Source organism: Bos javanicus, chromosome 13 (assembly GCF_032452875.1).
Source record: "Bos javanicus breed banteng chromosome 13, ARS-OSU_banteng_1.0, whole genome shotgun sequence".
Lineage (NCBI taxonomy): Eukaryota > Metazoa > Chordata > Mammalia > Artiodactyla > Bovidae > Bos > Bos javanicus.
The window spans coordinates 54,361,825-54,377,820 of NC_083880.1; the positions used below are offsets into that span (position 1 = coordinate 54,361,825).

Consider the following 15,996-nt stretch of genomic DNA (forward strand, 5'->3'; position numbering starts at 1 on the left):
TCCCTCACTGAGGCGAAAAGAGAGCCCTGGTGACCCCAAAACTGTGGGAACCTGGGTGCATCCCTCGAAAAGGGAGAGAACCACTTGATAAGGATACACTTGGATAAGGATATAGTTTTCAGAGCTTCTGAAGTCACATACATAAACTGTGAACAGGAAACAGGAGGGAAGCTGGAAGAGAAGGAAGGAAGATTCTCCCAGGCATTTCTGATTGCACATGACAGCGGAGACGGAGCCTCCTCACTTTTATCCTTCATCCCTGGGGATGGGGTTTCTTTTTTAACATTCTTTTTAAAATAATTTTATTTATTTTGTTTTTGGCTGTGCTGGGTCTTCGTTGCAGTGCACAGGCTTCTCATCACCGTGGCTTCTTTGTTGCAGACCACAGGCTCTAGGGTGCATGGGTTTCAGTAGTTGTGGTTCCCCGGCTCTAGAGCACAGGCTCAATAGTTGTGGTGAACGGGTTTACTTGCTCCGTGGCATGTGGGATCTTCCCAGACCAGGAATCAGGCTCATGTCTCCTGCATTGGCAGGCGAATTCTTTACCACTGAGTCACCAGGGAAGCCTCATTTATAAAATTTAATTTTATATTGAAGTATAGCCTGGAGAATCCCATGGACAGAGGAGCCTGGTGGGTTACAGTCCATAGTGTCGCAAAGGGTCAGACATGGCTGAAATGAGTTAGCATTCACACACATAGCTGATGTACATATACAATGTTGCATTGGTTTACAGTGTACAGCAAAATGGTTCAGTTATACACATAGGTATGTCCTTTCTTTTCCAGATTATTTTCCTGAGTAGGTTGTTACACAATGTTGAGTAGTTCCCTGTGCTGTGTAGTAGGTCTTCAGTGAAAAATACCTCTAAATACCACTTAGTGCTCTGCCGTTTGCTCTTGAGGACCCGGGAGACACAGACCCTTGACTGCATAGTCGGGGCTGGGGAGCGAGGATGGCAGGTCCAAGAGCCCCATGGAGGAGCTGGGCAGGATCCCGAGGTGGGACAGGAGGGGCATTGGGAGGGCAGAGGTGTGGCAGACAAGGTGGCCTCCCCCTGCGCCCCGCCTGCCCGCCAAAGAGGAGCAGGGCTGCAGTGACGAGGTTTTCAGCACCTTGGCCAGCTCTCTGGTGAGGCTGTTGGGAATGGCAGCTAGGTTTGCCTTTCCATGGCAAGCAGATAGACACAGCAGAAGCCCCTGACCTGCTGTCTGGGAGGATGGGCTTCTGAGCCCTTCAAGCTCCAGCTCCTCCTTCAAGGCACACGGGGCATCGAGGAAAGCTGTTGGGCTATACTGCATGAAGAGAATAAGACACAAAGGTTAAGCAACCCCCTGAGGTCTCACCACTGATGATGAAAGGCAGCCTCTCCTTCCTGTGGCCTTTGCTCCTGAAGCTGTACTGCTGGCCGCCTTCAGGTCCCCCCCCCACCCCCCGCTGTGGTTGCCCCACAAACAGACTCCACCACCCTCTCTGAAACCTCCTTTCTGCTTGTTCCCCTGATCAGTCAAGGTCCCAGCAAGACAAAGATGATACACTCAGCTGAGATTAATTTCTGGGGGCTGGTGAAGGGGGTGTTCCAAGGGCAGGTACCATGTCAGGGACCCCATGGGATAGCCTCCTCCTCTGGGGCTCATGGCTGACCTGCCACAGCCCTGGCCTGAAGGGATGGAGAGGAGTTGTGCAGATGGAGAAGGGGCTGGGGGATACAAGCCATGCTTCTCCCCTCCCCCTCCCTCCAGTTTCCTGCTGGACCCCCCAGGGGCCACCCCAAGCTAGAGGGCGGGGGTGGACATTTTCCATAGCACGCAGGGTGGGGAACGTGGAGGGAGCCTCTGTGGGAAGATTGGGGCACCTCAGAACCTCACTCTGTGCTGTGTCTTCTGGGTTGAGACCACTGCTTGCTGTGGGGGTGACCAAAGATGATGATGATGCCCCGGAAACGTAGGGCTGACCTCCAGGGCAGGGAGCAGCCTGGGCCACCTCTCAGATCCCTAGCTTCTGTAGAAGAAGCTTCTCCTGGTATTCTGCGAGCACACAGGGCTGTGGACCTTCCACAGGACCCTGTAGCCTCAAGATGCATTTTGTTGCCTGCTCCTCAGGTGGCGCTAGTGGTAGAGAAGAACCTTCCTGCCAGTGTGGGAGACATGATACGTGGGTTCAATCCCTGGGTTGGGAAGATCTCCTGGAGGAGGGCATGACAACCCACTCCAGTGTTCTTGCCTGGAGAATCCCACGGACAGAGGAACCTGGAGGGCTACAGTCTACAGGGTCGCAAAGAGTTGGACACGACTGAGGTGACTTAGCACGCACACACGCCAGGCTGCCCTGTGTATCGTCTGTCAGCCCTGGCTGAGGATCAGAGCTGGGCCCCCTCATTCTCATCAGAAAGGATGCAGTAAACGCCAGGCATGGGGGAACTCCTCCCCTCTCCACCCCATGCTTACCATTGCCCAGGCTCGGGTGCCACTGGCCTTGTCCCATCTTAGCTGGAGCCCTGTCTCCTGTGGTGGCCCTGGTGCCTGGTGGTCTGTGGGGGTTGAACGCAGGTCTGCCCTCTTTGCCCTGAAGTCTGAGCATCCTTTGAGGAACCCAGCTGATGAACTTGTGTCCCGCCAAGCCCTCACCACCTGCAGGGCAGCAGCCTGCCCCACCCACTCTGCCCAGAATTGCCTGCTGCACCAAGTCCTCAGTCTGTCTCCCCTGTGCTGCTGTGCGGACTGTGAACTTGGCTGACTTGAAGCTTCTCTACTACGGCTTTCCAGGGGGAAGAAATCCAGTAGTTGTCTGCTTACAGTGAGAGGCCCCAGGGAGGATGGCCTGGCTATAACAGGGAGTCAACCCAGGGGACATCCTGGCTGTGGCCATGTGCCTCCCAAGTCATCTCCCTGCATCTTACTCCTCGTTCAAGCAGGGGCTTGATCACTTTCCTGACTCACTCATCCACTCACCGCCCTCGCCCCTCTCAGCCCTCACCCACAGGGATGCATGTGCCGGCTCCGCTAGGGAATGGACACCATCTGGAACTCCAGAGCTGAGGAGAGCTGAGGAGGCTGGCATATCACCCTGCTTGTTCCGAGTTACAGACCACATGGAGGAGGAGGCCAGTGGGCAGTGGCCACATGGTTAGGATGCACTGAGGTCCATGCCCCACGAAGATGTGAATACATCTCCCAGGGCTTCAGTCTGAGGGACCTCCCCATGTCTTTCAGCTCATGGGCTTCATCTGTGCCTACCATGTGGTCAGTGTGATCACCAAGGAGGAGGACAGCTGCAAGTGTGTGACCACTAGCCTCCTGCAGAATCCCATTACTGACCTGCTGGCCCCTCCAGGCAGTGGAGGAGGAGAAGAGAGGCTGCAGACTGGCCACAGAGGCCTGAGAGCTGGCCTCTTAAAAGAGTCCCCAAGCCCTGGAGGTTCTGGCCTACGCAGAGATGGGGAGGTCTGGGGCTGTGGGCACCAGGGGTCAGCACACCCCAAGTTCCCCTGGTCTGAGGGTTTCTGTGCTGCAGGGCTGGCCCTGCAATCCCTACAGTTGTTGCAGGCAGAAGGCTGAGCCCTGACCAGCAGAGGAAAAGCCCTCTCACTCCCCCTTGCAGAGGGCAGCTGGCCCCACTTCAGGCCCTAGTGCTGGGGGGACACATTTGAGGAGTGCAGGCACATCCCCCATCTGAGAATGCTCTCGACTTTCCTCTGATTTGCATCATGAACACTCAGGTGTTCTTGCCGACCTGACCACCCCAGGCTCTGACGGGTTCTCACAAGGATGAGAGGGGCTGGGTGTACCCAGGGGGCCCAGGGCTCCTATGGGCAGAAACTTCTCTGGATCTGAAGCACAATTCAGAGCCTCTGTCCCTAGAGGTCAGGAGGGAGTGGCTGTGAAGTTTGCGGGCCGAGTGTCCTCAGAAACCAGATTCGCTCAGGGACCAGCCTCCAGGTACCCTGCCCCTTGGTGTTGGGTGGCCCAAAACAATCGCTCAGCCCACAGCCAACTGGGAGGAAACAGAAGGAGCTTCCTGTATTGGTTACAGTAAAATATTTTAGGTCAGGCGACAGCCCTGGGGTTCAGCTTGGCCCAGCAGGCCCTGGCCGCCCACACTCCGTGCAGTCACAGCTTTGAGGCACCAGGACTAGGGGAGCCCAGCAGGGCAAGGGGCAACCCCCTGCTGAGAGGCCAGTGTCCTGTGAAACCCTTCGCCAAGTGGGAACCCCACCCTCCAGTCTGGGCCGCTCCTGCTGCGGTGTCATCACCTGAGTGTTTGCACTCGGGAACTTCTCTGCTCTGCCATCCTGCCCATCATTTGGGTTGTTTATTTGGGTCTTGGTTTCTTTCAGTTGATTTCATTGGTGGATTTGACCCATTTCCTCTCTACCACGTCAATGAAAAGCCTTCCAACCTCTAGTGCGAGCAGGCATCCTGTAAGGACAGCTGCAGAGACTGCCCACTGGCCTGGCCACCCCAGAGCGCACAGCCACCAGGCTCCTCTCCTGGGGGAGACCTCACTAGGCATCTGTCTGTCTGTCCATCCATCATCCATCTGTTTGTCCATCCCCCACTTTCCTGAGATCTGCTCCGAGTTGACTTTGGGCTGAGTGCAGGGCACAGAGGCTGAGGGGACACTGAGAGGCCTCCACCCAGGAGAATGACCTGCTGACTTTCCTGGGTCTCCCTGTGGCAGGAAATTTATGTATTTGGCTGCGTTGGGTCTGAGTTGCGGCACTAAGGGTCTTCATTTCCTCATGCAGGATGTTCCATGTGCGGGCTCAGCAGTTGTGGTGCACAGCTTAATTGCTCCATGGCACGTGGGATATTAGTTCTCCCACCAGGGATTGAACCCACGTCCCCTGTGTTGCAAGGTGGATTGTTAACCACTGGACCACCGGGGAAGTCTCCTGTGGCAGGAAATATGTGTGTTTGCTCCCTTTGGAGGATCAGACTTCTTCCCTCTTGTAAAGCGATGTCCACAGCCCTGCAGCCCCCAGGCCTCTAGTGGGGGTGCCTGTACTGTGGGCCTCCCTCCTCTGAAACGGCCTTTGCCACAGGCCTTGTCCCACATGGAATCCTGAAAGTGGGGTCAGAAGAGGCGGTTGATAGTCCTCCTGGTAAAGCTGTACTTCCTCTATCCCCACCAGGCCCATGGAGAAAAGCTTCCCCTTCAGGGCCACACGTGCAACCATCCCCTAGGGACCCTGACCCTGTTGGCAGCCCCTAGCCCTTCTACCCTGTAAGTAAGGCCCCATGTCAGCCAAGGGCCATCAGAGTTAGCAGGCTTTTAGCTCCCATCATGGGGTAGAGAACCAGTTCAGGCCCTCAGGCCAGGGCAGGGTGTATGGAAGTCGATGACCCAGGGCACACAGCCTGGGAGAGCTGGCCGGGCTGGACAGGCTTCTGGGGTTTCCCTCCAGCCGTGGAACTGGGGTGGCCAGGAGAACCCAGGGTGAGCCTCTCACCTCACTCCCAGCCCTGTGGCTCAAACCTGAATGAGGTGTCTGTAGCCAAAGTCAGCTCTGCAGGGACAAGGCCCCCAGGTGCCTGCACGAGGAGCCCTGTCCAGTCCAGGGCGGGCCTGGCTGAAGTCCAGCCCCTCCCCCACCCCACCCAAGGCCAGGACACCCTCCCCTTCTTGGGTTTTGTCCACATGGCAGCATCTTTCTTCCTCATCTCTGACCTTGCCCACCCCTCACCTCACTCCCACAGGCCCACACAAGTGAAGAGCAGCCACCCCGCCCCGGGACCTCCAGCCTGTGACCTGTCATGGATGACAGGAGACTCCCGGCTGCGGACCCTCCCACCCCCATGGCCCTGCAGGTGCCCCAGGGTCTAGAAACTGTACATGAACCAGGGCAGCAAGGCCAGTGCCAGGCCGGGGATGGCTGCAACCTCTGAAGAGTTTGTTGCTTCCTTTTTCTAAAGAAAACAACAACAAAAAAGACATGAGAGAAAACCTCATTGCTGGCCTCAGTAGCACTGAGTCTCACTCCATCCACGGCATGCCTGGGGTGGCTGTTCAAGGAACTCCCTCCCTCAGGTGCCCTCCCCAGGGCAGCCAGACCCCCAAAGGCTGCACACACCCATGCTGGGGGGAGGGGCTGGCCAAGGGGACCGCAAGACAGGGCAAGTGTGACCCCAGCACGAGGGTCAGTGTGAGCACATAGTGACCCCACTGAGCTCTGTGGGAGTTAGGGTTAGGGTCACAGGTGCCGTGGCTGGTGGGACCCCCGAGGTGGGGGCTGGGCTTGCCCAGGAGCCCACAGGGCAGGGGCTTCCTGGTGACAAGTGGAGGACACTGTCCAAGCCCCCAGGGTGCAATCATCCTAGTACGTCCCAAGGTGCCCACCAGTGGAGGAGAGAGGAACCTGCCTCCAGATCACCGGCCCTGCCGGACTTGGTGGACAATTGCAATTTCAGTTTCAGAAGCAGCCCAGGCCAGTCCATTCTAAAAGTCCTAAAACATTGAGACAATAGCACGAGAAACGGGGAGGGGAAAGGGGAGGGTAAGGGGAGGGAGGAATGGCCTGGAATGGACCTGACCGGCTGTGCTGCCCTGCTGGTGAGGCCAGGCGAGAGGGGGCAGGGTGGAGGGGAGGGGGCTGGGTGAAGGGGAGGGCGCTGGCGGTTCTGGAACAGAGGCTGCTGGGCACTGTCCAGGGAAAACCCATGCTTTATTTTGACTCTTCTGAAGCATCCATGCTTGGGTAAAACAGCCCCCACCTCCCCATGCCAAGCCGCCCGCAGCTCCATCTTCCACACAGAACTGGTCAGTGGTGGACCCCAGCTCAGGGCCTCAGCTCACAGGTCCTGGTGGGGAGAAGGGCCAAGTCCACAGCTCAAGGTGCTTCTCCATGCAGCTGGGGTCTCTCAGCCCCCAGGGAGTTCCCTTGCCTGCCACTTCTTCCCCACTGGAAGATTCTTGGAGAGATCTTGGGGCTCAGTGGCCTTTGGGAACCCTGGAGGGTCACGGCTCCTGCCCCCAGTGAACATCGGAGTGTCATGGACGCCTCCCCCACCCGCTGTGCATTTCTATCAGGCCTCAGCTCCCAGCTTGAGATCCTCATCGGGGTCTTGTGCTCAGGAAGACCCCAGCCCTTCCTCCTGACAAGGGCATCCTGCTTTTCTCCATGTGCCTCCAAGGCAGTCCTCCTCTTGGCCTGGCTGCCACCCTGCATGTCCAGCTGGACAGGAGGCTTTATCCCCTTGACCACTAGGAAAACCAAGGCAGAGAGGAGCCCAAGCAGAGTGGTCATGGCTCCCCCGGGGTGGTGTGTTGAGAAGGACTCAAAGCAAGTCTCTGAGCATCAGGGGAAGGGATGGGGTTGACCTGCGATGTCTGCCGGGGCCAGGGATTGGGGAAAGAGGTGCTGCCTCCTGCCACCCCCATCCCCGCAGGCGACTGCAAGTCAGGACCACAGGAGCTGCACGCTCACCTGGCCTAGGACAGGAAGGTACGCACACAGCTGCGGATGGGGGCCCTGCAGATGGGGCACTGCTGCAGGCTGGGCGCACACTCGGCACAGGCCAGGTGGCCGCAGGGCACGAAGACGACGCCCACTGTGCGGTCCAGGCACACCCTGCATGTCCGCTCCTCCCGAAGGCGCCGCAGCTGCTCCTCTGCGTCCTGCGCTCCTCCCGGTTCTCCCCTGGGGGGACCTGTGACACCGTGCCCACACCTTGACCTCTGCCCTCTGTACTGGCTGAGGGGCAAGGCAGGCCAAACAGGGAGTGCCCACCCCCACCGTGGAATGCAGGATGGCCAGCACCACCCAACCCCAGATGGCTCTCACCCTCAGCTGACTCCAGGGCACTCTCCACCTGAGCCTCTATTCTGGGTGTGAGCAGCTCAGGCCCTGGGGGGACAGGAGCTGTGGGCAGTTAGAACAGACGTGAGGTTCCCGGGGGACCTGAGGCCCGGCCCCCAGCCGGGCCCACAGGCAGGGTCTAGCCCCAGCTCCCCCGCCCGCAGCGCACCAGTGTCCCAGAGTCCACTTTCCACCAGGACTCTGCCTGCCCAGCCCCTTGTGCAGTGGTGATGGACGCTGTGTGCCCGGCACCATGGGGGCAGCAGGGGCATCTGTGCCCAGAGGAAATAAGGAAGGAGAGGTAGGCCGTGCCCAGAGACAGGAACATACCTCTGGCCCCCACCACCCGGCCCCGGTCCTCTTCCTGGAGCAGGTCGGCTACCAGCTGTGATGTGGACATGTCAGTCGGCGCCACCTGGTGGTACTTGCGCTGCAGCAGCCCTTGCACTTGGCCCGGCCTGAAGCCCATGCAAAGCACGGCCTGGACTGCTGGGCACTGGCTCCATGCCGGCCACTCCTGGCCGCCCCCCACATCTGCAAGGCAGAACGAGGGGTGCTGGGCCAAGGGCAGGCAGGGGCTGTGGCCTCAGGGTCCCAGCAGAGGCAGCGGCCGGCCGCTGTGGCCCGTCAGCAGGGCCACGTCGTCAATACAAGGGGCCCTGGCGCCATCGCGGCCGCTGCCTCTGTGTCCAGAGCTGTGTTCCCAGGGCCTTTGTCAGAGGTGCCACGCACAGGGAAGACGCAAACCTGGTCACCGAAGCTGACTAAGAGCCGGGTACTGCTCCCAGGGTGGCACACAGACTCTTGTTTGATCCCAAGTGAGGTTGGCACCAGGCCCACTTCACAGCTCAGGGCACTGAGGCTCAGGTAGCACAGTATGGACCCAAGCCTGGAGCCCCTCAGACCCTGGGCACCGACAGAGCAGAGGGCTGGACTCTGTGTGATGGGGGCAGCGATCAGTCAGCTCTAAGGCATGGTTGGCTGATGGCAGCCTTTCCCGCTATGCCCCTCTGCCAGTCTCAGGACTGGCCATGCCCACGGCAGCCAGTTCAGGGGTAGCAGGGTCTTCCCCAGAGCCCTGGATACACGCGCAGTGCCTGTGTGAAGCCCCCCAGTGAAGCAAGCCCAAGCAGCACACCCGCAGGCCCGGCCAAGCAACCTTCCCTCTCTTGCTGTCCTTCAGGGAGTGCACCCAGTGGAGCCGCCATGGTGTGGGCCAGAGGTGCCAAGGGAGCCAGCACAAGCCACGCATCCCCGCTCACCTGAGAGGGTGGCAGGACCCACATCTTCTGGTTCCTCCGACCTGTCCTGGAAGGAGTCAGAGAACCCCTGTGCCCCGAGCAGGAGGAGGAGCAGGGGTGGGGCAGGCCCCTCACCACCACCCCCTGAAGCCCTAAGGGCAGGAAGTACTCACCCAGGAGCCCGGTGGGCAGCAACAGGACTCCTGAACCCTGCAGACAAAGTCCCTTCCTTTAGTCCGGAGCAGGAATTCACACCTGAGGAAAGCGGGTTCAGAGGCCCCATGACAGCCTAAAGGCTTGGGCTGTCAGAGGACCCCACACTGTCCAGGTTGAGCCCAGGGACCCCTGCTTCCCCCCGGGTGGTGGGCTTGCTGGGAAGCTGTTTTGGAGACAGAGTCTTGAACATCAAGGGAGACATAGAAGTGCTGTCCCCAGAGAGTCCCCCCATCATGGTTCCCTGAGACACCCTGGGACTAGGGAGGGGAGGCGGTACCTGGGGAACCACCTGGCATGCTCGGTCCAGGGGTCGTCGCCTTGCTCCCAGCTCTGCAGACCCCCGTAGCAGAAGAAGCACCTCACCTTGTCCTGCTGGCCTGGGGTGGGGCCGAGACACTGGTCTTGACCACACTGGGACCCTTGTATGGCCAGGAATTTCCCCCCTGGGCTGGGGTCAGGGCTCCCAGGTGCCTTTCCTTCTAGGGTAGGGCTCTCGGGGGTTATTTGTGAGCCTTGGGGGCTCCCACTGACCTTGGCCATCACTTTGCCTGGCATTCTCCTTGGAATTCACGTGCACTCCGTTTCTCAAAGGTGGGATGGGGGGGGTACCATGCTTGGGGCACTTGCCAGGATGCAGGTGCGTGTTGGGGAAGGGAAAGTAGGGGGAGCCCTGGGGCCCTCACCCTGCACCTCTGCCCCAGGTGCCCCCTCTTAGGATGGATTCCCAGTGATGGAAAGAAGGGGGGCTGTGTGCTTCCAGGCTTGGTTTTAGTGGCTCACAACTCCCTAAACGGGAACAGGGACCTCATCTCTCTACCCCTGTGGCCGTCACCCCTGCCTTACCCCCTACAATCAACAGATTTGGAGCAGAGACCTCAGATTGGGGGCTGCTACAGGCATCCCACACCACCAGCCCTCTGAGAGCTCTCTCTGGATCCCAGGGCCAGCGGATACCCCACACCTCCCGTTCCTCCTCTTGGCACCTCTGACACCAACACTGTCCCCCCAGCACAGGTCTAACTGCTCCATGCTGTTCTGGTGTCTCCCCAGGCCTGAAGCACAACAGAGACTGCAGGGCAGGGAGCAGGTGTAGAAGGGCTGTGGGGCCCCCCGGGACTCACCGGTGTGGAAGAAGCCGGCAGCAGCCAGCAGCTCCGGCGGCACGACGGCACTCAGCGGCCAGTCGTAGAAGGAGGCCAGCCGCAGCTCCTCTGAGCCCATCCCGGGGAAGGCGGGCCTCGGGGCCAGGGCAGCACCATCTTCCTCCTCCTCCTCTGCCAGGGGGCGCAGCTGGCCCAGGATCTGCCCATCCATGTGGTCCCGGCCTCCCCAGGACAGGGCGCTGTCAGTGCCCTGGCCCTGGGGGTTGCACAGAGAGTGGGGTCCATGTTGCCCCCGAGTGGGACGGCTGCCAGCTGCCCAGTGGCTTGGCTCTGGGCCATAGCACCAGCACTTGGTCCTGTCCTCAAGCCCCATAACGAAGACAGCAGCCCCGACGAGTTCTGACGAGTGATGGCCCTGGGCGGTCAGTTCGGGAATGTGCTCAGCCAGCCCGCCCCAGTCTCCTGACCCCTGTGTCTTGCTGGGGGACAGCAGTGGCCTTTACTCCAACAGTAGGGCAGTCACAGTCCTGCCCCCCGATACCCTGGGTGGGGGAGCAGCCAGGGGCCGCTGGGGCCCGCCACTTTCTGGAAGGGGCCAGCGTGGCAGCCCATGTCACATGCTCGCTGCAGCGGGATTGTGTCACGGGGCCCCTGGCGGGGGCCTCAGCAGCAAGGCCACCACAGTGGGGGCAGCGGCTCTCACTATCCTCTGCAGGGCAGGGTGGGGTCTCTGCACAAAGGGAGGGACTAGAGCAGAGGGACCCCTCCCAAGGCAGCAGAGGGCTGGTTCTGGCTCTGGGACCTTAGTGGGGGAGGGGCAGGGGTGGGTTATGCTCCCTGTTATGCTCGGGTTATGCTCCTGGTTCCTGGGCTGGGAGCCAGGGGGCCTCTGAAAGCAGAAGGTTCCAGATAACAGTCAGTGCTGCCTGGGGAGGGGAGGGCAGCACCCACTACAGGGACATGGGGCAGCCACGGACCCAGGGGCGCCTAGTGAAGGGCTGGGCCTGGGTTCTAGAGTGAATTACCTGGATGTTCTCAGAACCCTGGAGCCCAAAGGGGCCCAGGCCATCCCTGTGCCTGGTCCAGCTGGGCAGGAGGCCCTCAGCAGGCCATGCAGTGGCTCCTGCCCTCAAGCCTTGAAGGTTCTGTCTCCTCCCTCAGCCTTAGCCTCCGAGGGATCCGGAGGGGGAGCCACACACAGTAAGGTCAGTCTTCCCATTTGAACTGCATCCCTGAGGCACTGTGGCCCAGCCACCAGGGTCCACAAGTCCAGCTCCCTGTACCTCCAGTCATCCGGGGTGACCAAACCACCCCTCTATGAGCCTGGTCCCCCTGTCTGCCCCCTCCCTGCTAGTTGTGTGCCCAGCTAGCCCAGGGAGCCCCAGCTCCTGGTCTGGGGGCCCCGGGTGGCTCCAGGCTCAAGTAAAAGCCATTGGCCACATGGGGGTCCCCCTTCTCTGGATGAGCTGCCCTCAATCCTGGTCAGAGCCCAGGCTCAAGGGCCCCAGTGTCCCCAAACCCACCAGTGAGGGAAGATGGGGAGGACTGTAACCCCAGTGGGCAGAGCAGGGTCTCAAGGACAGAAAGGCTTCAGGGTGGAAGGGACAAAGACCAGATAGAGTGTGGGCCCTGCCTCCCACAGCCCCCTCCCCGGAGCACAAACCTCCTCCCTGCTCCCTGCTGCTGCTACTGCTGCTGCTAAGTCGCTTCAGTCGTGTCTGACTCTGTGCGACCCCATAGACGGCAGCCCACCAGGCTCCCCCGTCCCTGGGATTCTCCAGGCAAGAACAGTGGAGTGGGTTGCCATTTCCTTCTCCAATGCATGAAAGTGAAAAGTGAAAGTGAAGTCGCCCAGTCGTGTCCGACTCTTCGAGACCCCATGGACTGCAGCCTATCAGGCTCCTCTGTCCATGGGATTTTCCAGGCAAGAGTGCTGGCGTGGGGTGCCATTGCCTTCTCCGTCCCTGCTCCCTAGAGCAGGGCAAAGGGGAACAGGCTCTGTGGGACCCTGATAAGGGTGGGGGAGGAGCAGCTCACCGGCCTCCATGCCGGACTGGCAGGGTGGGCCAGGCACAGTGAGGGTCACAAAGAGGGTAGATGGAGGGGTGTTCTCACCAAGGCCTGCAGCCCCGCCATGTCCCCCGAGCAACCCTCAAACCACCACCACCCCACTGGGCATGGAGCTGCATGAACCCAGCACAGACCAAGGAGCCCAGAGCCTGGGTCTGCATCCTATTCCTGCGAGGGGGTACTGCAGTCTCACCCTCAAGGGGACCCCATAGGCATCCTGGCTGCACCAGCCACTCAGCCCCATGTGGCCAGGGTCCCATGGAGTCCTGGGAATCCTCTCCTAGCAGCAGCCTGAGCCACCTGGCTCCCTGCAGCTGCCCAGCGGCTTGGCTCTGGGCTCCGGGTTTACCTGCAGGAAACCCTAGTGAAGTATGTAGCCAGGTGCTTGTACCCATCCCAGGCTCCTGGGCCTGGGCTGCCCATCCTGGTTGGTGGACCATGGGATGAGGGGTGAGCAGGCAACTGGAAAAGGTGGGTTGAGTCTCCCAGGACACATGGGCCCCAACTGGGACCTCCCAGCGAAATGCCTCAGGATCCTGGTCCTCGCCCTCTCTACTCCAGTTCCCCAGCCTGTGTGGAAACATCGGTACCTCTAGTCACTCCAGCAAAACTCAGGAGTGCCACATTGGGACAGCCCTCTGCCCTGCCCACCCCCACCCTTTGGTGGATGGGGAGGAGGACCAGGGTTCCCAGGTGCTGGTCTCCAATCACTCCTATCTCAGCAGGGAAATCACAGCCCCCAGGCTTGCTCTGAACCCTCTGGAGGTGGGGACTGGCCAGTCCGAGAACCCTCTGAGATGGACTGGCAGCAGGGGCAGCGACCCCCCAGAGGCATGTCTACAGTCTGTTCCCTCGGATCCTTAAGTTTGGGGGCTGGGAGAGGAGAAACAAGCTCCCATACTTCTGAAAATTCCAAACATGCATTCTCCAGGTGCCACCCACCCCATGGTGGGCTCTCCCCAGGAAGGGGGGGCTCCAGTACCTGAGCTGAGGGACCACCCCCCCCCCACGATACTGTACACACACCAGGAAGCAGGTATTTCTGTGAGTACACCTAAGTGTGGGGCCGCACAGACGAGGGGCTGAGAGGGTCACCAGCAGAGCCGTGGGCGTCTCAGAGGAGGACCAGCCTTGGCCTCTTTGTTTGTTTGCATCCATGGTTGAAATTCTCAATACAAGGAGTTATTCAAGTCTTATTTATTCAATTAAATAGAAAGAAATCAGGAGCTAAAAATAACAATCATACCCTTGTTCCAGAAATTTCGAAAATACTGAAAGCATGAAGAAAATAGAAGTCACCATCTGAACCAGCTCTGGCACCACCAGGGCTGGTTTCCAGAACCGACCTTATTTGACAGCTGCTTGGGCCAGAGTTCCCTGGAGGCCCACATGTTTCTTTGCAACTCTCCAGGAATTTACAATTATTTCAAAAGAAGCAATAGAAAAAAGCTGTCAGCTTCCCCTCCACTGGGAGGGTTCTGCTGTTACTGTTTTGCTACTTTCTTTCAGACATGCTCTGTGTCTTTGCCCCTTTTCCTCACTTAATGCTGTATACCAGCTTTTTTTTTTTTTTAATGGGCACATACTGAGGGTTTTTTTTTTTTTTATGGGGGCAGCTTCCCTGGTGGATCAGGTGGTAAAGAATCTGCCTGCAATGCAGAAGACCTAGGTTTGATCCCTGGGTTGGGAAAAATCCCTGGAGAAGGGAATGGCTACCTACTCCAGTAGTCTTGCCTGGAGAATCCCATGGACAGAGGAGCCTGGTAGGCTACAGTCCATGGGGTCACAAAGAGTTGGACATGACTGAGCAGCTAACACTTTCACTTTCACTGGGGTGTTTTTGGTTTTGGCTTCTTTTTTTCTTTTTGTATGTCAGTTTTTAAACATGAACAAGTATTGGCTGATGCCTCAGATGGCTCCCCTGACAGTCTTGGCGGCGGGGCGGCGGGGGGGGGGGAGCATTTCACTTCTTTACAGTGAAATCTCCCCCAAGGAGCATGATGCCAGAAAGGAGAGGGTGGGTAGGTCATCCCAACCTGTTTAGAGACAGGAGCCCAGAGATGATCTAATACCCCATACAATTTGCTCCCAGAGTCAGACCACACCCCTACTCTCCTCAAAAGATTCAGAACCAGCTGGGGTTGGAGAGGAATACGCCCAATTTAGGGTTCCCCCCAGCTTGATGGGGCCTGGCCTGGGAAGGCCAGGCAAGAATGGTGGCAACCGGACCAGCATTATCAAAGCATTTGTCTCCCCGAGAGCCACACGCCCATCTGAGAAAACTTACATGGAAAAGTCCATTCAGCTGTTCAAACGTGCTCTGGCTTTCCTTCGAGACGGCGGAGACCAGGGTCCCGTGAGTGGTGAGTAGACCTACTGGACTTATTCCCCTGGAATAAGGCTTCCGAGACCCAGACGTGAGTCAGCACCAAGCAGGGGAGGGTGCTCATCAAGCTCGGTCAGGTCCACGCCTCGGGCCCCACTCCAGGCTCCTGAGTTTCCAAGAGACAGTGCTGGGATGCAGGGCCTGCTGACTCGGCTAGGGGCACCACAGACTCCTCTGGGAAAGGGGAGTGGAGGCCCATCTCTGCACCCCACCCCACCTCTCTCCTGGCTGAGAAAAGAACCATGAATTCCTGACTCGAGGGTCTGGGAACCTGGCTGGCCCAGGCACCACCTGACCTGTGGCCACAGAGCCAGAACTCCAGGTGACCACAGGGTACCAGGCAAGTATGGCAGAGCAGATGTGGGCTGGAGGCCTGGGCAGGGGCCCCTACCTTCCCCACCCAACCTGTGGTCACAGAGCCAGAACTCCATGTGACCACAGGGCACCAGACAGCACAACAGAGCAGGCATGGGCTGGGGGCCTGGGGCTGGGACCCCTACCTTCCCCACCTACACTTAGCCTCAGAGCCTCTGTAGACAAACCCCACATGGCAGGGCATGCCCCACCTGGGACCCGACTCCTTGTGGAGGACAGGGTGGGGGTAGAGGGGAGGGCGGAAGGAGGGGGAGGAAGAGGGTGGAGGACGGCTTTTTAAACTCACCTTTAGGAAAGGGTGCTGTGCACTAACCCACCTAACACCTGAGGCTGGGGTGGAGCCCCCCAGGGCAGACCCTGAACCAAGACTGGGATGGAAGAGCTTTATTTGGGGGTCATTGCAGAAAGCAGCCAGAGGGGGTGGGCAAGGCACAGATGTTGGATGTGCTTCTGCGGGGTCCTGGCCCCGGGACCCCTGCTCAGGGGCCCTGGAGCTTGTGTAACCGCAGCAGCAGCCGGGCCAGGCTGGGTGACTCCAGGCCTGCGGCGAGAGTCGCGGGCAGACCCGCAATCCGCCAGCAGGGGGCGCTCGAGGAAAGCGAGCGCCAGGGCCGCCAGCCTAGTTCCGCGCATCTCCCGGCTGGCTGAGGTGGGCCCCGCCCGCGAGCGGCTGTCTGGACCACAGCTTCGAGGCTGCCTAGGCGCCCCAGTCCGCATCGCCTGGGCTTGTGGAATCAGACGGTTTCCTGGGCGCGCGCGGCCCCAGGCCTGGGCAAGACGACCGGCTTGTCTCTGAAGAGGACCCAG

At 59.5% G+C, this 15,996-nt stretch overlaps 1 protein-coding gene across 1 annotated transcript; it reads right to left on the reverse strand.

Annotated features, from left to right (window-relative positions):
* Positions 1-7,195: 7,195 nt before the first annotated feature.
* Positions 7,196-10,795, reverse strand: BIRC7 (baculoviral IAP repeat containing 7). Its single transcript, XM_061435506.1, has 6 exons — positions 10,377-10,795; positions 9,533-9,632; positions 9,213-9,294; positions 9,061-9,127; positions 8,129-8,332; positions 7,196-7,778 (listed from the first exon to the last, which is right to left on the reverse strand). Exons 1-6 carry the CDS (start codon positions 10,729-10,731, stop codon positions 7,432-7,434), a joined length of 1,155 nt encoding a protein of 384 aa, XP_061291490.1. The 5' UTR covers positions 10,732-10,795; the 3' UTR covers positions 7,196-7,431.
* Positions 10,796-15,996: the final 5,201 nt, after the last annotated feature.

Bases quoted from the DNA above. Each gene is read 5' to 3' on its own strand.
- BIRC7 (XM_061435506.1), bottom strand. From the start codon at position 10,731: ATGGGGCTTGAGGACAGGACCAAGTGCTGGTGCTATGGCCCAGAGCCA. The intron at 9,633-10,376 runs GTGAGTCCCGGG...GCCCCACCCCAG, and splicing joins TGCCGGCTTCTTCCACACCG to GCCAGCAGGACAAGGTGAGG. The intron at 8,333-9,060 runs GTGAGCGGGGAT...TCTGCCTTGCAG, and splicing joins GGGTCCTGCCACCCTCTCAG to ATGTGGGGGGCGGCCAGGAG.